Here is a 22,796-nt window from a genome sequence, read left to right as displayed (position 1 = left end):
CATACTCGCTTGGTTTTTTTATTTTTTTTTTCTTTCTCTGTTTTTTCTGCCTAGCAGATGATAATTAATAGTCTGGCAATGTAAATACAGAATCTTCATGTTAAATTATTAAACAGCATTTTTTCTTGCATTTGACATAGTGATAGCTCATGGTTAGGTTTTTGTTTTATTTTGTTTTGTTTTGAGACAGAGTCTCACTCTGTCACCCAGGCTGGAGTGCAGTGGCACGATCTCAGCTCACTGCAATCTCCACCTCCCGGGTTCAAGCGATTTTCCTGCCTCAGCCTCCGGAGTAGCTGGAATTACAGACACCTACCACCACGCCTGACTAATTTTTGTAGTGTTAGTAGAGAAGAGGTTTCACCATGTTGGCCAGGCTGGTCTTGAACTCCTGACCTCAGGTGATCTGCCTGCCTCAGCCTCCCAAAGTGCTGGGATTACAGGCGTGAGCCACTTGCCCAGCTGCTCGTGATTAGGTTTTATGGTTGCTTCCAGAAATCAGAATTCTACATGACAGTTTGCTGTAGCATAGACAAAGGCATAATTTGGCATGTAACACTGAACTGTAGGATTTAGGACACCTTTGTTTCTACCACTGTCCACTTAAATAAGAAGAGGAGTGGCCCATCTTGGTCTCTGGGAGGATCGGCTCCCAGTGGAATTTGGTCTTGCTGTAGATAAAATAGCAAGATCAACTGTTGGGAGAAAATAATGAACAAGGGGCATTCCTGCCAGCAGGTTTTTAATGTGCAGTGGCAGACAATATTTAGACAAAGTCAGTGGTGAAAATATTTTTCCCACCTTGACTCACTTGCTCTTTCTAAAACTGGAAATACTGGTAATTCAGAACCAGCCCTCCTCCTATAATGAAAACGGAATTCTGTTTCTTTGTAAACTTTCTTAAATGCTAGAAAGAAGCAACTGCGTACTAAATATTGTCTCAACTGTACAGCAGGGTCTGATATATGTAGGTTTTGGGAATGGGCTTGATTATGTCATTTGGTGGCCTTCTATAAGCGCATACACACTGAGGCATGGACACAAACATTTCTTTGTCATAAAAAATAAACACAACTAATTACTTTAGCCTCAGAGAACAGTCCCTCTCTTCTGAGCTTCGGGATTTTTAGTTTATACAAACTGCTTATATAGAAATGCAGCTGGGCTTCCTCGCCCTAACTCAGAAGTTCTCTCCTGCTGTGCTTCTTCCAACATTCACAGAGGCTGCACAAGTGCCATTAGTTTTGGGCAATTAATATACATTCATTACATATGCATATATATTATACATATATAATAAATACATATTGTGTATATATTTATTATATATGTATATCATATATAATAAATATGCATATATATTATACATATATAATAAATACATATTATGTATATATTTATTATATATATATCATATATAATAAATATGCATCTATATTATACATATATAATAAATGCATATTAATTGCCCTGCTGAAAAGATGCAAAAAAGAAAAAAGAAAAGCTCCCTTTCCGTACCCCAGATTATCAATCGTTTTATAGTCCATGGCTTGTATGCTTTTCTGTTTGTTAAAAACCCAAAGAAGAGGCCGGGCATGTTGGCTCATGCCTGTAATTCCAGCACTCTGGGAGGCTGAGGGGGTGTATCACCTGAGTTCAGGAGTTCAAGACCAGCCTGGCCAACATGGTAAAACTTTGCCTCTTCTAAAAATACAAAAAAATTAGCTGGGTCTGGTGGTGGATGCCTGTAATCCCAGCTGTTCAAGAGGCTGAGGCAGGAGAATCACTTGAACCCAGGAGGCAGAGGACGCAGTGAGCCAGATTGTACCACTGCACACCAGCCTGGGCAACAAAAATGAAACTGTCTCAAACAAACAAACAAGAATGATTTTTAAATTGTATCTTGGACTGAGGCCAATTTTAGATTTAAAACTTTGGAAGGCTGGGCACGGTGGCTTACACCTGTAATCATAGCACTTTGGAAGGCCAAGGCAGGCAGATCGCTTAAATCCAGGATTTCAAGGTCAGCCTGAGCCACATGGCGAAACCCTGTCTCTATTTTATTTTTTTAACTTTTACAAATTAGAAAAACTTTGAAATTTAAATGTGAAATGCAATCTTAGTATCTGTTAGGCAGATGATTTTTTTTTTTCCAAACAGCTGAGGAAAATCAATTACTCAAAAAACAATACCTTATTAAATTTGTTAATAGCATATTTGATTTTGAAATAAAGTGTCTGCAGAACTCATTGTCATATGCAGGTAATCCAGTGATTATCTCAGGTCTTCACACATTTGAATTAATCACTTACCAGGCAGTTACTTGTTTTCTTTTTGAGATTTGCCTCTTTGCAGAGTACATACAGCAAACATTTTAAAGCATGTGAAAACCATCTTTTCTCCATCCTTCGCAGGTCACATTTGTTTCTGTGAGCAAACAAACAATGGCAGTCTTTTCCTTAGCTTTAGAATTTTTTTTTAAGAGGGCCTTTCTGTGTTGTCCAGGCTGGAGTGCAGCGGTACAATCATGGTTTAATGCAGCCTCAAACTTCCTGGCACATGTGATCCTCCTGCCTCAGCCTTCCCAGCAGCTAAGACTACAGGCACGTGCCACCGCACCAGATAAGTTTTAAAAATGTTTTTGTAGAAACAGGTTCTTGCCATGTTGTCCAGGCTGGTCGCAAACTCTTAGCTTCAAGCTTCTTCCCACGTTGGCCTCCCAAAGTGCTGGAATTACAGGCGTGAGCCACCAAGGCCAACCTTAAATATTTTTTGTTCACAGAGGCTTCACACTCTGCATACCCAGAGTTGAGGATATTTACACGAGCAGCAATGGAGCAGGAAGCAGCTGGGTGCTCTGCCCTTGGCATTTGCCACTCTGGGGCCAGCTGCCTTAAAACTGTCAGCCAGTGACCAGATGAACCAGGCCTTGTTACGCTAATCAGAGAGTGGTCTAGCGGCTCCTGGTATTCGCACGTGGACCACCACTGTGACACCAGCTGTGATCACACCCCCAGCCCCCGGGGGAAAAATAAAAAGCAAAAACCCCCAAAATACTGTTGCTTAAAGCAGAAGCCTTTGAAAGGGCGTATTTCTTAACATTTTACAGGATTCCACTTTTCTACATCTGAGTATTTTCCCCTAGATATAGTAACAAATACAACACTATGGAGAATTTCATTTTTCTAATGACGCTTACTGTCATGGTCTGCTTTTATTTAATTTGCCATTTGAACCCACCAGCTCCTGGCGCACAGTTCCTCAGGGAAGCAGAAAGGCTAAAAGGTTACCGCCAGATAATCCCAGCCCTCCCTACAGATCTTGTTACCTTACAGAAAATCCATTCTCGAGTTAAAAGTTGTTCTTCTTTGCTTTGAACATTTAATAACTTTATCTGCAGAGCAGGCACCCTAAGACCTGCTCCGAGTTTCTTTAAAGATGACTCCCCCGACCCCATTCCTGTTTTTCTGCAAGAGGCTGCTTTCTCTGCCCAGAGGGACCAGTTTTATGAGTTGATTCCTTTTCTATTTCATTTTCAAATTGTGACAGAATTGGTGTCCCGTTAGATGCACCTGTTACCACATCGCAGCCCTCCTGTCCCCCTTTACTTTTCTCCACACCAGCTGTTCACATCTGGCATTTGACATCTGTCTCTCACCCTCGCTTCCGATAAAATATAAGAATCAAGCCCAGGTGCGGTGGCTTACAACTATAATCCGAGCTTTGGGAGGCCGAGGAGGGTGGATCACTTGAGCCCAGGAATTCGAGACCAGCCTGAGAGACATAGCGAGACCCCTGTCTCACAAAAATTTTAAAAATTAGCTGGACGTGGTGGTGCGTGCCTGTATTCCCAGCTACTTGAGAGGCTAAGGTGGGAGGATCACTTGACTTGAGCCCAGGAGTTTGAGGCTGCAGTCAGCCATGATTACACCACTGTACCAGCCTGGGCAACAGATTGAGACCCTGTCTCAAAAATATAAAATAAAACATAAGAATCTTGAGGGCAGAAATTTCTCGAGATGGGGATTCAGAGGGTGGTCTATGGCAGGAGATGGAATGCAGGGGGCTGTTTTGTTCAGGGCTGAATCCTCTGAGCCTGGATCGGTAGCTGGAACAGAGGAAGTGCTCAGCAAATATTTGGATAAATGAAGACACATTTTCATTTGGAGTTCACAGTATTACATTTATAATCATTGAGGTGAGGAGGATCTGTTGGCTTTAACTCTGTATCAGTTCATTTCCTTTGTAGTTGAATACTGTGGCTTTGTACGTTTTATCCAAAGCTCTCTTTCCTTTGTTGCATCAGCACTGACAAAGCCAGGTCCTTTTCAGGACTGCACCATGCTGGGTTCTCACAGGTGCTTGCTGTTGGTTAGCCAGGTGTTGCCTGGAAACATGAAATCAGACCCTGACCTGCATGTGATTAAATGCGGATTCCTAGTAACACTATCAAACACGAGTGCCCAGTAGACAAAGAGAGGGGTCCCCTCGTACACACTTCGGTATTTCAAATACAGTATTGTTGCATGACATTTTCTCAAGCTGTATCCTGTTTTGTCATGTTTTGAAGACTGGAAGGAACACACACAAAACAGGCCTTGAACTTAGGTACAAGTATATGGTATGCAATTTCTGGGAACTGGTTTTAATTCATTCTCCTGCTCCACAGCAATTTTTGTTTAGCGAGGCTGCTCTGAAATTACTTATGTCATTGACAAATTTCTGGTACAAATATTTCACTGCCTTCATCCTTAAAGAAACACAGATTTATTTTTCTGTAATCAGCCGTCAAGATGTTTTCCTCTGAACTGTATTCAAGTCTGACAGTGCAGGGAACTTTTCTTTTTCCTTCCGACCTGACAAAAGGGGCAAGGAAGAAGAGCAGCAAGACTTCTGTTCATCCTTCCTCCCTTTCATAAATCAATTAATTTTAGGGGGCTAGACACAGCTAAGACTGCTTTAATTACTATTTTCTGCATGGCCTTGATTTAAATGCATCTCTTTATCTCATTGCAAGTCAGTTTTCATCTATAATGAGCATCCTTACCCATCTCCAAAATTCTGTGGCTAATGTCAATATTGCTAGTTATATGGGCACTAAAAATAAAATAGTGGATTAGCGAGTAAAGACACCCAAGCGACCTTAGGCAGGCAGCAGTCCACTTGGTAATTCCATTATGCCTTTTTATAAAAATACTTTTATGATTTTTCTTTCTAATCTTTTTTTTTTTTTTTTTTTTTAAAGAAACAAAATCTCGCTCTGTCACCCAGGCTGGGGTACAGTGGAACAATCTCAGCTCACTGCAACCTTTGCCTCTTGGGTTCAAGCAGTTCTCCCTGCCTCAGCCTCCTGAGTAGCTGGAACTACAGGCACACACCACCACATCTGGCTAATTTTTTGTATTTTATTAGAGATGGGGTTTTGCCATGTTGGCCATGGCTGGTCTTGAACTCCTGACCTCAAGTGATCCACCCACTTCAGCCTCCCAAAGTGCTGGGATTACAGGCATGAGCCACTGCACCCGGCCTCTAATCTGATCTTAAAAGCCATTCTAGATTTGAAATTTTAATATACTTGAACAAAAAGTTTAAGGAGGGAATTTTATTCAAGAATATCTTGAAACAAAATCCTCTTGATGTCAGAGAATACGATAGATAGCTTCACAAATGTGTCCACCAAACATCAGCCTCTCATTCTCCCTTATGTGTTCTGCTGAATGACCGGCGGTCAGGACTATGTAATAGGGATTGGTTATAGCCAGGGATGGGGAAAGAAGTTGATAAATATCATAACTGCTTGCCCTAAAGACTTTCAGTCAGCCTTGGAGATGTTACCTATAAATCTCTATAGTTTAGAGGCCACTCAAGTACACTTTCAAATTCGGTCCATGTTCTGGCCCATCTGAGAAGAAGCCAGGCAAGTCTGCCTGTAGGCTTGCCCAAGTAACAGTCTGAAATTTAGGCCCTTTTCTTCTGGGCGTGGTGGCTCACACCTGTATTCCCAGCACTTTGGGAGGCCGAGATGGGTGGATCATGAGGTCAGGAGTTTGAGACCAGCCTGGCCAACATAGCGAAACCTGTCTCTGCTACAAATACAAAATTTAGTTGGGCATCTTGGCACCCACCTGTAGTCCCAGCTACTTGGGAGACCGAAGCAGGAGAATCACTTGAACTTGGGAGGCGAAGGTTGCAGTGAGCCAAGATCACACCATTGCACTCCCGCCTGGGCAACAGAGCGAGATTCTGTCTCAGGAGAAAAAAAAAAAAGAGAGAGAGATTTAGGCCCTTTTCCTTGAAGAGGTGGTCAACAAGGAGTGGCTCTCTGATTGTAACTAAGCCACTAATGCAAACATGCAATTATTTTAGCTCTTGTCGTAGGTCGTTCAGGCTGCTGTAACAAAATACCTGAGACTGGGTAAGTTATAAGCAACAGAAATTTATTTCTTACAGTTCTGGAAGTGGGAAGTCCCAGATCAAGGTACCAGCAGAATCATAGTCTCCTGAGGGCCCATTTTCTCTGGATGGTGCCATCTATGTGTCCTCATGTGGCAGAAGGGCAGAGGGGACAAACTCCCTTAAGCCTGTTTTAAGAGGGCACTAATCCCATTCATGAGAGCTCCAACCCAGGACTGATCACCTCCCAAAAGCCCCACCCTCTAATACCATCACTCTGGTGATTAGGTTTCAACATATGAAATTTTTTGTCAGGAGGGACACAAACATTCAGACTGTAGTAGCTGTTTTATTTGTGGAATGAAGATCTTTTAGTTAATTTCTCAAGGACTGACTCACCTTGAGAATAAAACAGTTTCAGTGTCACTTAATTTATAGTAGCTTCTTTATGGCTAAGGCAGTGATATAGTCTAGAAGACAGTGCCCCTATATTATAGTGTATTGGTCCATTCTCACACTGCTACAAAGAACTGCCCAAGACTGGGTAGTTTATAAAGGAAAGAGATTTAATTGACTCACAGTTCTGCAGGGCTGGGGAGGCCTCAGGAAACTTAACAATCATTGCGGAAGGAGAAGGAGAAGCAAACACGTCCTTATTCACATGGGAGCAGGAAGGAGAAGTGGCAAGCAAAAGGGAGATCTCAAATCTCATGAGAACTCACTCACTATCATGAGAACAACTTAAGGGTAACTGCCCCCATGATTAAATTTCCTCCCACTGAGTTCCTCTAGGAAACATGGAGATTATGGGAACTACAGTTCAAGATGAGATTTGGGTGGGGACACGGCCAAACCATATCATATAGAAAAGGATGCTTTGATAACATCTGAAGACATATTCTCTGGGCTTAAAATTCAGCAACTGTTTAGCCTGTTAATCAAGATTTATTCCTGCATACCAAGCTTTGAATTGTTTTCAAATTGCTCTGTAGTTCAAGTGTACCGGGTAGTTTTCCTGTGACCTCTAGTGTTAACCAGTGCATGCGTTAGTCATTCAGATGAAAAGTGGTATGTGCCAGATTTCATTAATTGAATGAACTGGTTGCTTTCATGCATCTTAACATGGACACACACTATTTAGACCAACATTAATTTGCTAGGGTTGTCATATCAAAATACTCGACTGGGTGGTTTAAACAACAGAAATTTATTTTTTCACAGTTCTGGAGGCTGGAGTTCCGAGATCTTGGTGTTGCAGGTGTGGCTTCTCCTCAGGCCTCTCTCACATGGTCTTTCCTCCGAGCATGTGCACATTCCTGGAGTCTCTTGGTGTGTCCAAATTTCCTCTTCTTATAAGGATGCCTATTCTTTTTTTTTTTTGAAACACTGTCTTGCTCTGTCGCCCAGGCTGGAGTGCAGTGGCACAATCTCTGCTCACTGCAACATCCACCTCCTGGTTTCTTTTTTTTTTTTTTTTTTTTGAGACGGAGTTTCGCTCTCGTTACACAGGCTGGAGTGCAATGGCGCGATCTCGGCTCACCGCAGCCTCCGCCTCCTGGGTTCAGGCAATTCTCCTGCCTCAGCCTCCTGAGTAGCTGGGATTACAGGCACGTGCCACCATGCCCAGCTGATTTTTTGTATTTTTAGTAGAGACGGGGTTTCACCATGTTGACCAGGATGGTCTCGATCTCTTGACCTTGTGATCCACCCGCCTTGGCCTCCCAAAGTGCTGGGATTACAGGCGTGAGCCACCGCGCCCGGCCCGTACCTCCTGGTTTCAAGTGATTCTCCTGCCTCAGCCTCCCCAGTAGGTGGGATTACAGGTGTACACCACTACACCTGGCTAATTTTTGTATTTTTGGTATAGATGGGATTCTACTCTTCACCATGTTGGCCAGGATGGTCTTGAACTCCTGACCTCAAGTCATCAGCCCACCTTGGCCTCCCAAAGTGCTGGGATTGCAGATGTGAGCCACCACACCCAGCCAGGACTCCTGTTCTTTTTAAGGCCCAGGCTAATGACCTCATTTTAACCCAATCACTTCCTTAAAGGCCCTGTCTCCAAATGCAATAACTTTCTGAAGTACCGGGGTTTAGGACTTCAAATGTGAATTTTGTGGGGGACACAATTCAGCTCATAACACCACCTCCATGATGGACCCACTGGAAAGTCAGATTTGGGACCAGAGAAGCCTTTGTAGAAAAGAGCTTGGAGGTTCTCTGAACCAGGAGCCCACCCCGCGCAGGAGGCTCTTCTGCTTAACCACTTGAAGGTTTGCGGCGTTTTCTCCATAAAAGGAAGCCATTTATTCCCCTGGAGCTCAAATATGCCTCCCTCCAACTGCTCTTCTCTGTTCCCAGGGCTGCCTTCTGGAACTACACAGAATAAACTCACCTCCTTTTTCCACATGGCAGCCCTCTAAGCATTTGAAAACATTTATCATGTCTTTCCTTTAATCTTTTCTTCTCTAGGCAAAACATCTCCTGAGAAAATAACCTGTCTGACATTAAAAGAAAAACGCCAGGGCTTATATATATTTCAGATAGGAATGTGCTTGATGGAAACTTGCCAAAGATCACTGGGTTTCAATTTCAGTATCCCCAGTTTTAAGAACAGCGTATTTCTCAAACTCTTTAAAACATGAGAACAGCTTCATTTGCTTTAAGCCAAATATTAAATACTGAAAGAATTGTTTGGAGGACATGAGCAATTGACACTGAAGTATGTGACTGGTGGCATAAGGGAGTCCCTTATCTCAAGGATGATGCAAAATGAGCTAAAGTCAAATGAAATGAAGAAAACATCAATATATGTTGACATGGTTTTCTAACACTGGAATAATCAGTCACCCTTCTGGTACTACCCTTGACAAGATGATTAGCATACAGCCTTACACAATGCAGTAGCCAGAGATTACAGCAAGAGAATTCCTGCTTTCCAAATACTGTTATCTGTAAATGCAGTGGCAGATTGATAGTGTCCAACCAAATAGTCTGGTAGCAGAGCCAGGATCTGCTCCCAAGCCGCCGCCTGCCAGTCTTAGCTAACGTAAGCCCGGTGGCCTCATTGTGTAAGCTCGGCATTATGGACTGAAGGTTTGCATCTCCCCAGATTTACATGTTGAAATCCTAATCCCAAGGTGGTGGTATCTGGAGAAGGAGCCTTTTGGAGATACTTAGGTCATGAGGGTGGAACTCTCATGAATGGGATTAGTGTCCTTATGAAAGGCGCCACTTCCCTTTCGCTATGTGAGGTTACAGGGAGGAGTCAGCAGTCCAGAAGAATCCAGGATTACCAGATCCCAACCACACTGGCCTCCTGATCTCTGACTTTGAGATTGTGGGAAATAAAAGTGCCTGTTGTTTACAAGCCATGGGTTTATATGGTGCTTTTATGGCAGCCTGAATGGACTAGGAAAGGGAACAAAAGGTGTGACGTCTTCCTCACGCTTGTCAAAATCGTGGTCCCAAATATTCCCGTCATTGAGTCAATTTCTATTGAGTGTGTTCAGATACCTTAGGATTCTCTGTCACTGTCGCCTTGATAGATGCCTTGCCGTTGGAATCTGATGCTGTTTTGATTCTTCATTCCTGTGTAGCTCATGGACTCCTTTTGATCTTCAGTCTTCTACATATCTTGTAATGAGGACTCTCCACGTGAATCCGTTTCCATTCAGTTCGCTGGCTTCTTATGAGCTCTATCAGTCTAGAAACTCATGCACTTGGGTCGGTGCAGTGGCTCATGCCTGTAATTCCAGTGCTGTGGGAGGTCAAGGTGGGAGGATCACTTGAGCCCATGAGTTTGAGACTAGCCTGGGTAACACAGCAAGACCCCATCTCTTACAAAAAAATGAAAATAAAGAAATTATCTAGGTGTGGTGGTGCATGCCTGTAGTCTCAGCTACTCCAGAGACTGAGGCAGGAGGATCTCTTGAGCACGGGAGGTTGAGGTTGCAGTGAATCTCACCATTTATACTCCGGCCTGGGTGACAGAGTGAGAGACCTCAAAGAAAATCTCATGTACATCATTTCTGGGACATTTTTTTCCCCATTTCCCTCTTTGTCCTTTTAACTGCTTCAAACGTGTTGTTTTTGCCATAAATTCCACTGAAAAGACAGGTATACTATTTCCTTACTGTTAGAACACTTAGATACTTTAAATGTTATACATTCTAAACAGTAAACATACTTGTACATAAATCTATACCTTTCATATGGTATTGCCTAGGTAAAGAAATAAATATATGTGGACTCAATAAGGAGAGAAATAATATTTATTCTACATCACTTTTATTATTTGAGTTTTTAATGTTTATTTTCCTCTGCTTTTTAAGTAATTTTAAAATTCTCCTTTAGTGTTTCTGTTGTATCATAACAATTCCTTTGAGAAACTATTCTTCAGAGTATTTATCTTGGATTTTGAATAGAAATAACCATGTCTATACAAACATGTCCAATTCAACTGTGCCATGAAATTCAGTTAGCTGATATTTATCTATGTGTACTGAATGCAGCAGAGACTGAGAATACGCTGAGTGCAGGAGAGCCTGCCCATCCTATAGACAGCCTGACAGTGTCATTTAGATTCACGAATGTACAGATAGACGCGGATAGATCCCTATCTACCTATCTAAACCCATTATCTAGATATAGATAGATATCTAGTTACCGATATAGATATCTAGATAGCTATGTATCCTCTTTTTTTTTTTTTTTTTTTTTCCTTTGAGACAGAGTTTCATTCTTGTTGCCGAAGCTGGAGTGCAATACCACGATTTTGGTTCACTGCAACCTCCGCCTCCCGGGTTCAAGCGATCTCCTGCCTCAGCCTCTGGAGTAGCTGGGATTACAGGCGTGTGCCACCTCGCCCAGCTAATATTTTGTATTTTTAGGACAGATGGGGTTTCACCATGTTAGTCAGGCTTGTCTCAAACTCCTGACCTCAGGTGATCTACCTGGCCTCAGCCTTCCAAAGTGCTGGAATTACAGGTGTGAGCCAACACACCCGGCCAGATATATCTTCTCTTTTACAGTTATCCAGTTTGGGGCTATATTTCACTCAACTTTAAATTACCTTGGAGCGTTTTAAGGAATGACCGGGGGTGAGCGCTACCTGGCCGCAACATCTGTCACCCCACTGACCGCCAGGGTTGATTTGGCTGATCTGGCTGGCTAAGTGGGCGCCCCTCCTCCCTCACTGCTCCACGTACGTCCCTCCTGAAGCTGCGCACTTGGTCGACGAGGACAACCATCCCCGATAGGGGAGGACCGGTCTTCGGTCAAGGGTATACATGTAGCTGCGCTACCCTGTTAGAACTCCAAACACGCTCTCAAAGTCCATTTAAAGGAATAGCAATGGCATAGATTCTCCCTTCTATTTCATCTGTACTTTTCCAGCAAGAAGAAAAGAGACCCTACTGGTTTTTGGCTGATTTTCCTCCAAGGGTAATGCCAGGTTGAAGAGAAAATGAGAGGAGAGGAGAAGAGACCAGGGAGGGTTGAATTTGGTGTGCAAGTCCATTTTCCATTCCTGATACCCGTATTTGGGTTAAATACCTAAGCATCCTTGGAGGAAGTTGAAGAGCCTAATACTGGTTTGAATTCTGGTATCGTGGTCCCCATCCCCTCCCTTTCAGGAAAGGAAGAGGAAAGTCGCTGCTTTATTGCAGCTGTCTGTCCGCTGGTCCTGCCTCCAGACTGGCCACTGCGGGGCCTCTCCACTTCTCTTCCTGTGTCACTGCTTTGTTTTTAGTTTTTGTTTTTTATAGAGATGGGGTCTTGCTGTGTTGCCCAGGCTGGTCTCGAACTCCTAGCCTCAAGCGATCCTTCCCATCTTGGCCTCCCAAAGTGCCGGGATTACAGGTATGAGCCACCTCGCCCAGCCTGTGTCACTGCTTTGAGCTTCCACTCTGGACCTCTGCTTCCATTTTTTAATCCTCTCCCGTGTGGCTTCTGCTGCCACTTTCTCCCTGATCACCCCAATCCCTGTCCATTCTCAGGGTCCTTTTTCAGATTCCTCTTCCTCAGGGTTCCAAGCCATTCTTATTTCATGGACATATTCCATCCGGGTGATCCCACAGAGTCAAATTGCATCCTTCATCTCATGGGCACCATAACTGTGGACTCCACCCTCAGCTTCGTCACCACCGCGTCCTCTCTTTTGATCCGTCAGCCTCTTCCCCGCATCCTCCCAGCCAGTTGCCTTTTCTAAATCACAACCAAACTCGGTGCCACCATCCCTTGCCTCAAGCCTCCAGTGGTTGCCTGTAATCTTAAGAACCAGCAGCACAAAGTTCTTTTTTAAAGAAACAAATCCGCTTTTGGGAGCTATAATTCATATACCATGCAGCTGACTCATTTAAAGTACACAATTCAGTGGTTTTTGGTATATTCACAGAGTTGTATAACCATCCCCACAATCAACTGTGGGACATTTTGTTTTTTCTTTCTTTCTTTCTTTCTTTCTTTCTTTTTTTTTTTTTTTTTTTTTTTTTGAGAGGGAGTCTTGCTCTGTCACCCAAGCTGGAATGCAACAGCGCAATCTTGGCTCACTGCTGCTTCCGCCTCCTGGGTTCCAGCTATTCTCCTGCCTCAGCCTCCTGAGTAACTGGGATTACAGGCACGCACCACCACACCCGGCTAAATTTTGTATTTTTAGTAGAGATGGGGTTTCACCGTGTTGGCCAGGTTGGTCTCAATCTCCTGACTTCAAGTGATCTGCTTGCCTTGGCCTCCCAAGTGTTGGGATTATAGGCGTGAGCCACCGTGTCCCGCCGGGACATTTCCATTACCTCATAAAGAAACTGCATCCTGGTTAGCTGTCACTCCCTCTCCCACCCAAACCCCCAGTCCTAGGTAACCACTAACCACTTTATGTCTATAGATTTGCCTCTTGTAGACATTTCAAATAAATGGAAGTAAACAACGTACACTCTTTGGTAACTGGCTTCTTTCACTTAAAGCTTTTTCAGTGTTCATCTCTGTTACAGCATGTTTCAGTACCTTCTTTTTATTACTGACCCATTTCCATTAGATAAACTCAATTTTATTTATCTCTGCATGAGTTGATAGATGTTTAGGTTGCTTCCACTTTTGGCTACTAGGAATATTATGCCGTAATAAACATTGATGGAAATTTGTGTGTGTGTGTGTGTGTGTGTGTACATTTTCATTGCTCTTGGGTATATGTCTAGGAGAATTGCTGGGTCATATAGTAAATTTATGCTTAGCATTTTGAGGAACTACCAGCCTATTTTCTAAAGCAGCTGTACCATTTTACCTCCCCACTAGCAATGTACGAGGGTTCCAGTGTCCCCATTCATTGTTATTGTGGTCTTCCCTGCCTCCGCCACCTGTCCCCATTTTTTAAACCAGGCGCATTGGCTTTATGTTGTTGTCCTTTGTTCTGAGATGGAGTCTCACTCTGTTGCCCAGGCTGGAGTGCAATGGCGGGATCTCATCTTATTGCAACCTCCACCCCTCTGGGTTCAAGCAATTCTTGTACCTCACCCTCCCGAGTAGCTGGGATTACAGGTGCCCACCACCACACCCAGCTAATTTTTATATTTTTAGTAGAGACGGAGTTTCACCATGTTGGCCAGGCTGGTCTCAAACTCCTGACCTCAGGTGACCTGTCCACCTTGGCCTCCCAAAGTGCTGGGTTACAGGTGTGAGCCACTGCACCCAGCCTGTTCTTTTTTCTCTTTTATTATAGTCATCCTAGTGGGTGTGAGGTGGCTTTGCTTTGCATTTTTCTAATGGCTAACAATGCTGGACATACTTTCATGCGCTCGTCGGTCATTTGTGTATTTTCTGTAGAAAATGGCTACTCAAATTCTTTGCTCACTTTTAATGGATAATTTGACAGTGCCTTTAACATGTCATTCAAAACACTTTATAAATATTTTTAGTTTCATCTCCAGTATTGTCTTCCCCTGAAGCCCCCAAACGCCTCCAGACCACCTCAAGTAGACTCCAAGCCTCATAGCTGTAAGGAACCCACTCATGATTGCCCAGATGTCCTGCTCTTGGCATCTCTGCCCATGCTGTTTCCTCACTATGGGCCACCTTCCTTTGTGCCCCAGGTAGGGAATGTCCCCCATCCCTTCAGACACTGGCTCTAAGGTTATCTTAGAGGTCAGCCAAACTGGAGCTGCCCACTCCTGCCCTTGGGTATGTCCACCACCCACGACTGAGCTCCCCAAGGCAGGGAGAGTATCTGATTAATCCCTGGGTGTTTCGAATAATCGATATAGAGCAACAGCTTGGTAAATATTTGTTGAGTGTGCCAGGCACGGTGGCCCACACCTGTATCCCAGCACTTTGGGAAGCTGAGGCGGTGGCTCACAAGGTCAGGAGTTAGAGACCGTCCTGGCTAACATGGTGAAACCCCATCTCTACTAAAAATACAAAAAATTGGCCAAGGTGGGTAGCTCATGCCTGTAATCCCTGTACTTTGGGAGGCCAAGGCAGGTGGATCACAAGGTCAGGAGATCAAGACCAGCCTGGCCAACATGGTGAAACCCTGCCTCTACTAAAAATACAAAAATTAGCTGGGTGTGGTTGTGTGCGCCTGTAGTCCCGGCTACCCGGGATGCTGAGGCAGGGGAATCGCTTGAACCCAGGAGGCGGAGGTTGTAGTGAGTCAAGATCACGCCACTGCGCTCCAGCCTAGGTGACAGAGTGAAACTCCGTCTCAAAAAAAAATTTGGTGAGTGAACTCTTCAGATTTGGGAAAACACATTTTCCGTCATCCACCTATGTATTATACAGCAAAACTTTTCCTATAATTCTTGCTTTGGGTGGTGATGTCTTCCTCTAAAAATCCTGACAAAAGCAGAGAATGGAAATGATACAGGAAAGTCACCTGCATTGGACAGTGACCTCAGGTCTCATCTCCACTCCTGCTTTTATCCTGATTGATGACTTTTCTTTGTGAATGCAGACAGGCAGAGGCTCGCTAGGCAGCTGCAACCATGCAGCCTGTCCCTGATCATTCTTAGAGGCAGAGATCAAAGGAGACCCATTGGCTGAGAGAGTCTACAACTTGCCACATGATCTATTGCTCTGCCTTGAAATTTTAATTGCCTCTTTAAGCCCGGACACAGTGGCTCACGCCTGTAATCCCAGCACTTTGGAAGGCTGAGGTGGGCGGATCACCTGAGGTCAGGAGTTGGACACAGCCTGGCCAACACGGTGAAACCCGGTCTCTGCTAAAAATACAAAAATTAGCTGGGCGTGGTGGCGGGCACCTGTAATCCCAGCTACTGGAGAGGCTGAGGCAAGAGAATCGCTTGAACCTGGGAGGCGGAGGTTACAGTGAGCTGAGATTGTGTCATTACACTCCAGCCTGGACGACAAGAGTGAGACTCTGAGTTAAAATATATATATAAAATCAGATGTGTTAGTGTCTTCATAAATGTCATAAAAAGAAATGTTTAAGTGCCAAAATTGAACAGCAGTACAGTGACCTTTGAAAGTGTTGTTTAGGGTATTAAATGTGTAACTAGTGACGTTTTGTGTGTTTTTAATTTTTTTTCTTATCCAGCTCGGTGGAATAGCTGTTGCTTGTCCCATTGTTAGAATTTGGGCTGATAGAAAGGAGAGGAGCTGGAGATTCATTTAGCTGTCCAAGGGCAGACTCGATTTCAGAAGAGGCACCAGATGATAGCCCTGTGGGTCCCCAGCCGCTGGTGCTGAGAAATGATGCAGAGCTGAGCCCTCACATCCCAGATCACCCGCGGCTCCTGGGGCATCTCTGGGGAAGGGACTTATTAATGTAGACCCTTATGCAAGGTCCCAAGTCGTCTTTATCCATGGTCTATCTGCCCAGCCAGGGCCCTCTGGGGCTGGGATTGGGAGGAGAGGAATGGCGGAGCTGCCTGCCCCGTTGGCTCTGTGGACTCCAGAGGGATGGTCAGTACCAGCAGCATTTCACACACACCAGACTCATTACTATTGGAGCAATTTGTGAACTAGAGTTGAGACTTCTCTAGAGAAGATAAAAGGTTAGGAAGCTGCTTAGTGCCTGGGTCTGGGAGGCAGCTTCCAGGCAATATCTCACTGAGTCAGGACAAGGCCCATCACTCCCTGTTCCCGCCAGGCCGGCTATTTGCCGGGATATGAAACGGAAGCCAGGTTTTTGGAGAGGCTGATGCTGATTTTTTTTTGACAAGGTTCTTTTGCCAGCAAGGAAGCGGCCTTCACGCCGCACCCTCTGGACCCCAGTGTGGTGCATCGCGCCCCCTGGTGCCCACATGCCAGCAGCTCTCCTGGACTAATTCAATTTTTCCAATTCTCCTGTTCCTCGCCCATCCTTCTCTTTGTTGTGCCCACTGTGGTCCACGCCGAGGCTCCCCTCCCTCCTCCCTGCCCCAAGCAGTCATGAACAAAATCCTCATTGTCTGAAGAGAAGTGCAATAGTAAAACTTTTCTTTTTGTTTGCGTAGGGGAAGAGCTGGTGTTAACGGGGTCAGGCAGGCAAGGAAGGCATGAAGTGATAAATAGGAAAATGATGAAAGATGGGGACAAACCCAGGGGACCTGATGGACCTACCCTAACAAAAAATTGGCGTACAAAAAAAAGTGTATTAAAATTGCGAGAGCACACCAACTCATTCATCACTCGTGTCTTTATAAAGAACAAACCTGAAGCTTCAATGAGAAAGAAGTGAAGTATTCTAGGGCTGCCTGAAATCTGAACTTTTAACATAGGCTTTGATTTCTGAGTTGTGTGCTTGCATATTAGAGATGTGATCGTGTCTAAAGATTGGAATATGGCATAGTTTGATCTAAAAGATTAACTTCTGCCGTTTAGAAAAGACTTCATGCTCAAGCCTGATTTTTTTTTTTTTTTTTTAGAGACAGGTCTAGCTCTGTAGCCAGGCTGGAGTGCAGTGGCGCCATCTCGGCTCACTGCAACCTCCGCCTCTCGGGTTCAAGCGATTCTCTTGCCTCGGCCTCCCGAGCAGCCAGGACTACTACAGGCGCCTGCCACCAGGCCCAGCTAATTTTTGTGTATTTAGTAGACACAGGGTTTCACCATGTTGGTCAGGCATGTCTTGAACTCCTGACCTCAGGTGATCCACCCGCCTGGGCCTCCCAGAGTGGTGGGATTACAGGCGTGAGCCACCGCGCCCGGCCTCAAATCGGCTTTTTAAAAGTTGTCTTGGTCAAGTGTTGAAGATAGTTCGCTCCTAACAGCCCTTCTTGAAAGAAAGAAAATAAAAGAAAGAAAAAGAAAGAGAGAGAGAGAAACAAAAAGAAAGGAAGGAAGGAAGAAGAAAGAAAGAGAGAGAGAGGAGAGAGAGAAAGAAAGAAAGAAAGAAAGGAAGAAAAAAGAAAGAAAGAAAGAAAGGAAGGAAGAAAGGAAAGAGGAAGGAAGGAAGGAAGAAAGGAAGAAAGAAAGAAAGAAAAGAAAGAAAGAAAAAGAAAGAAAGAAAGAAAGAAAGAAAGAAAGAAAGAAAGAAAGAAAGAAAGAAAGAAAGAAAGAAAGAAAGAAAAGTTCAGGAAACAGCACTTCGGAGAGTTTGCAATCCTCAGATCAGTGCAGGGTGTGTGTATGTGTAAGACACAGATGGTGAAAATATAAAATGCTGCAGATGCCAAGAAGGGACGGTGTTTTGCACCACACCAACCTTTGAACAAACGTAAGGTTGCAGAATGCAGTCTTAAAAACGGAGGGAGAATGCAATGTCTGTGTGGCTATTTCCTTGAAATGATTTAAAAAGCTGAGATACAGAAGCATTAGCAAATCGGTGCCAGGAAGGAAGTCACCGTTTAGACCCAGTGCCTTGGATCTAGCCTCGAACTCCTGCCCAGCACCCTTTAAACCCTCCCGGGACTCTGCAGAGCCGCTGAGCGCGCGCAGAGCCCAGCTCGGGGGAGGGCTTTGGGATGAAGCACGTGACCCCCGCCTGTGCAGCCGGGGCCGGGAAGTTTGCGCTCCTGAAGTCCTGGAGCGCAGCGAGGGAGGGGACAGCGCCAGCCCGCGGGTGGGTGGCGGGGTGGGGGCGTGGGTGGGGGGCGGGGGTCCTCCTATAATTAGCTGGGGAAACGCATCCGCGCTCCGCTTTTCGCAGCGGCAGCTCTGAGGGCACCTCGGGTTCTCCCCGATCCTCCAGGGGCAGCTGGGCGCTCGGTCCGCTCTGATCCCGTCGAGACCACCCGGGGCTGGCGGGAAGGAGAGGAGGCGTCTGCCGGGGAGGGCAGGGACCGGCTCAGCTCGTCTCCTGTGCGGTAGCGCTCCTTAAACTATGCTGGGGACCATCACGATCACAGGTAAGGCACCCGCCAGGTCGCCTTTGTCTTCCGACGGCAGGCGCGGGGCAAGGAAAGGGCTTTTTATTCCGCCGAATGATGAGCGTTTGGTGGGGAGCCCGGAGGTCAGTGGCAGGACGGTTGTTGGCATTTATTTCTCTCCGCGTGCTGACGTTTTCATCAGAAGAGCATTCTCTCTTGGGCTCAGCAAGAATCAAACAACCTCAGCGTTTCATTTTTGGCTGAGCTGGAATCTTCTTGACTGTGCCTAGGGGAGACTTTGTATTTTGTGAGGGGTTGTACCTTTCCCCCTAGGGAGAGAGGATGTGGGGAGGAACAAGAGCAGGCGACTGGTTAGAAATATGTCAGATGTGTGTGAATTTGGAAGTAGGTTGTGAAAGCTTAATCTCCCGCCGTAGTCATTAACCAAATACATTCTTCTTCTGGGGAAATTACAAGTGTTTGCATTTTGAATAAAGGTACACTTGGTGGTTTAGGGAGTTAACATTTTGCTCTGGTTTAAGTGGTGGTTTTAATAAAGCCATCTTTATTATAAAATTGGTGACTAGCAAGCAACACCATTTACGAAATGAATAGTTAAAAAAAATATATGTTTCTTTAGCTTACTTTCTAGGAATCTGGCCGTCAGTAGGAATTATAATATTCAACACCTACTTCTAGCAAATAACTTACACGCATCAAACTTTTAGAATGCCCTTACAGCTCTTCTAACTTGGCATTTGATAGTCTTATGCCATCACACCGTACCCTAACCTGCGAGTTTTCTCTTCGTTCCATCAGAAAATTAAACTCATTTGCTAATTTAACTTTATAGAAACAGCGTTTCTTTAAATATTTGAGAGTATTGCTGCCAAATCTACATTTTAAAAAAGCAACTATAGAATTTCTAGGACTTAAAATTTTCTCAATGCAACTTCTCCTGCAAAGCCTTGTGCTCCTGTGGAATTTTAAAAGAATGTGAAACTTTAGCAAAACTGAGTGCCTTTCACTTCCTATAGATTAGCTTGTTTACTTTGAGATTTCCTTAAAATCCGCCCCCCATTTTGCCTTGGCTAACCTTTCTGCCATTTACCTAGCTTGAAAGTTTATGCCGTATCTAGAAACTATTAATAAATAGGCTGTACAAAATGAAAAACTTTAAAACACAAAAATCTCCATTTTTCTACAGGTTAATTTTTCTATGAATGAAATATGCAAATGTGTATTGTATGGCCTCACAGCTGGGGGTGGTGCTTCTGAGATCATGACTTTTCTGAGTACCTTTTGGGTACAATATGATTTTTATTATATTCACTGGTCGATCAGTCACATACTGAGATTTTTTTTTTTATTATTCTTATTTTCTACTGCAAATCAAACTGAGATTCTTATGGTAAAAGAAGGTGGTCGTTTTAGCAGCAATTAAAGGTTAAAACTTGGAGCACTTGAGGGGTCTTTGAGGAGTTGGCTCAGATAATCCCAGTGGAATGACAAATGAATGGAAATAGTTGGAAGGACTAATTTTTAAGACAAAATCAGGTAATTGGCCCTATTGTTAACGGAATTTACTTTTCTCACAATGTGGGTGTGGAGGATGTGGCAAAATCTTGCACTTTTTCCTGGTAATAAGAAAGTGTACAGAAAATCTTAAATCCAAAAATTTAGCAAAAAATCTTAGTAGTGGAAGAAGTAAAAATGAAAGGGAGTTTCAGCTGTCATTCGTTTTTTTCCTCTGTAAGTTATTCTGATGGGGAAGATTTCATGATCATCGTCTTTAAATAGTTGCTCAGATTCTTGAAAAACCATGAGGGCTTTAAAAATTGACAATAAGGTTTAATGAAATACTAAAGGTGTCTTGCATCTTTGAGATTACTCATTTAAATACTATGGAAGATAATTGTGTTTCTCTTTAGTACTGTGTTGCCTTCGGAGGTGTGTGTTTAAACTTTACAGTTCATTAACAGGACTGATGGCATTTTGTAGTATCTATTTAGGAACGAGTTTGCATTTCTGAAAGTAAGGAAAAGCTGTCCCTTAATACTGTTACCCCCCCCCCCCACCCCACCACACACATACACACACACAATCCGGTTTACACAAACCACTAAAATGAATGCAGTGGAAATTGAATGATGAAATGATTGCTTATTCACATTCCATACTGTTGCCATTCTTGAGGTCTCTTTCTCTTACATCCCATTTGCAATAAGTTAGCTTGGAAACAAGAAGTGATGCGACATGATGATGATCATCCCCTTCCCCACTCACATGGTAATGGCATGCCAGCAAAAAAAAAAAAAAAATTTTTTTTTCCTTTTTTTTTTTTTTGAGACAGAGACTCACTCTGTCACCCAGGCTGGAGTGCAGTGGCACGCTCTCGGTTCACTGCAACCTCCACCTCCTGGGTTCAAGCAATTCTCCCTGTCTCAGCCTCCCGAGTTACTGGGATTACAGGCATTCACCACTACGCCCAGCTAATTTTTGTATTTTTAGTAGAGATGGGGTATTGCCATGTTGGCCAGGCTGGTCTTGAACTCCTGACCTCAGGTGATCCACCTGCCTCAGCCTCTCAAAGTGCTGGGATTAAAGGCATGAGCCACCACAGCCGGCTAAAAAAATGCTTTTTGAATTAAGCAAGTATCATCTTCCTGTTTTCTCTAAGTCACCCACATTACTGAAACTGATAATATTGATGCTTTGCAAACTGTAGAGTATCATGAGAAATAGGGACATTATTCTTTAAAGCAGAAACTGGGGAAGAATCAATCCTCCAACATTCATGTTAGTTCTAGATTATTTATAAGGCACTTCCCTATGCAGATAATTTTTACAAGAGAAAAAAAATACCTTGCACATGGCTATTTCACATCTGCTATGGAGACAGATTCCTTGTCAGAAGACTTTGGAGACATGAAATGGATACTTTCACAACTGCTAGATTGGTAACTACCACCTCCTGAGCACCTAGTCTGGCAGGCATTGTTCAGCACTTTGTGGACATGATGATTTATTCCTCACAATACTCCTGCAAAAAGTGGTTGTGTAACCCTGTTTCTATCATGACAGTAAGCTTCTTGTGATTTGGTAATTACCCAAGGTTTCACAGCTAGTAGAGTACCTTGCAAAAGACCTCTTTCTCGTTGTGAAGATGCTAATATTTGTGTAGCGTCCACATTCTTACATGCCTGCCCAGATGTTTAAGGGATCATAAAACATCAATATCAAGACCAGGGATGGGGTTTGGCACGGTGGCTTATCCCTGTAATGCCAACACTTTGGGAGGCCGAGGCAGGTGGATCGCTTGAGTCCAGAGAGTTTGAGACCAGCATGGTCTACACAGAGATCTCCTCTCTATAAAAAATTAAAAACGTAGCTGGGCATGGTGGTGCGTGCGCGTAGTCCCAGTTACTTGGGAAGCTGAGGTGGGAGGATCGCTTGCGCCACTGCATTCCAGACTGGACGACAGAGCAAGACCCTATCCCTACCCCACCCCCCCCAAAAAAAACAGGTCCAATGATGATGTCACCTGTATGCTTCTATATGGCATTTTTGCTTCTCTGAATTTGAGTCTATCTCCGCTTGGAGGCTGTGTGGTTAATGAGCTTTAGAACAAGGGAAGTTGGGTGTGTAGCATATGGGGGTGCATTTAGAATTCCTGGTGCAGAGAATTCCTGGAAAAATTCCAGGACAGTGCTGCGAATCTTGGGGAAAGTTAACTAGTTCCAGATGTCATGTAAGCCGTTCTGATGTGCCTGGGGACACGGAGCCTGAAAAATGAACACGCCATTTCTGCAATTTCACACTTCTTTTTCTCTACCAAAAATGTTGGTAGTGGTTGTCACTGAAACCTGATAGCTAAGGTTGGGATAAAAACATTAACATTTAATAATATATAATCAGCATATTCCTTTAAAGGTTTCTTTTTTTTTTCTTTTGAGACAGAGTCTCGCTTTCTTGCCCAGACTGGAGTGCAGAGGCACCATCTCGGCTCACTGCAACCTCCAGCTCCCAGGTTCAAGCAATTCTGTCTGAGCTTCCTGAGTAGCTGGGACTACAGGCTCCTGCCAAGCACACCGGGCTAATTTTTGTATTTTTAGTAGAGATAGGGTTTCACTTTGTTGGTCAGGCTGGTCTCGAACTCCTGAC

The 22,796-nt window shown here is 44.1% G+C and overlaps 1 protein-coding gene across 2 annotated transcripts in view; it reads left to right on the top strand.

Moving 5' to 3' along the window:
* AKAP12 (A-kinase anchoring protein 12) overlaps nt 1-22,796 on the top strand; it is a 115,147-nt gene that overhangs the window by 69,377 nt on the left and 22,974 nt on the right. The window contains exon 1 of one of the 2 annotated variants that reach the window (XM_032258827.1): nt 18,315-18,671. The exons of the other annotated variant lie outside the window; for it this stretch is intronic. Within the exon in view, the coding sequence (XP_032114718.1) occupies nt 18,647-18,671 (25 nt within the window). The 5' untranslated portion in view covers nt 18,315-18,646. Of the gene's footprint in view, nt 1-18,314; nt 18,672-22,796 lie in introns of those variants that run through there. 2 annotated transcript variants of the gene reach the window in all.

This window comes from Sapajus apella, unplaced genomic scaffold (genome assembly GCF_009761245.1).
Source record: "Sapajus apella isolate SASKATOON/1434 unplaced genomic scaffold, GSC_monkey_1.0 scaffold105, whole genome shotgun sequence".
Lineage (NCBI taxonomy): Eukaryota > Metazoa > Chordata > Mammalia > Primates > Cebidae > Sapajus > Sapajus apella.
Note: the sequence above shows the minus strand (reverse complement) of the source record. Positions and strands in the feature narration are given on the sequence as shown.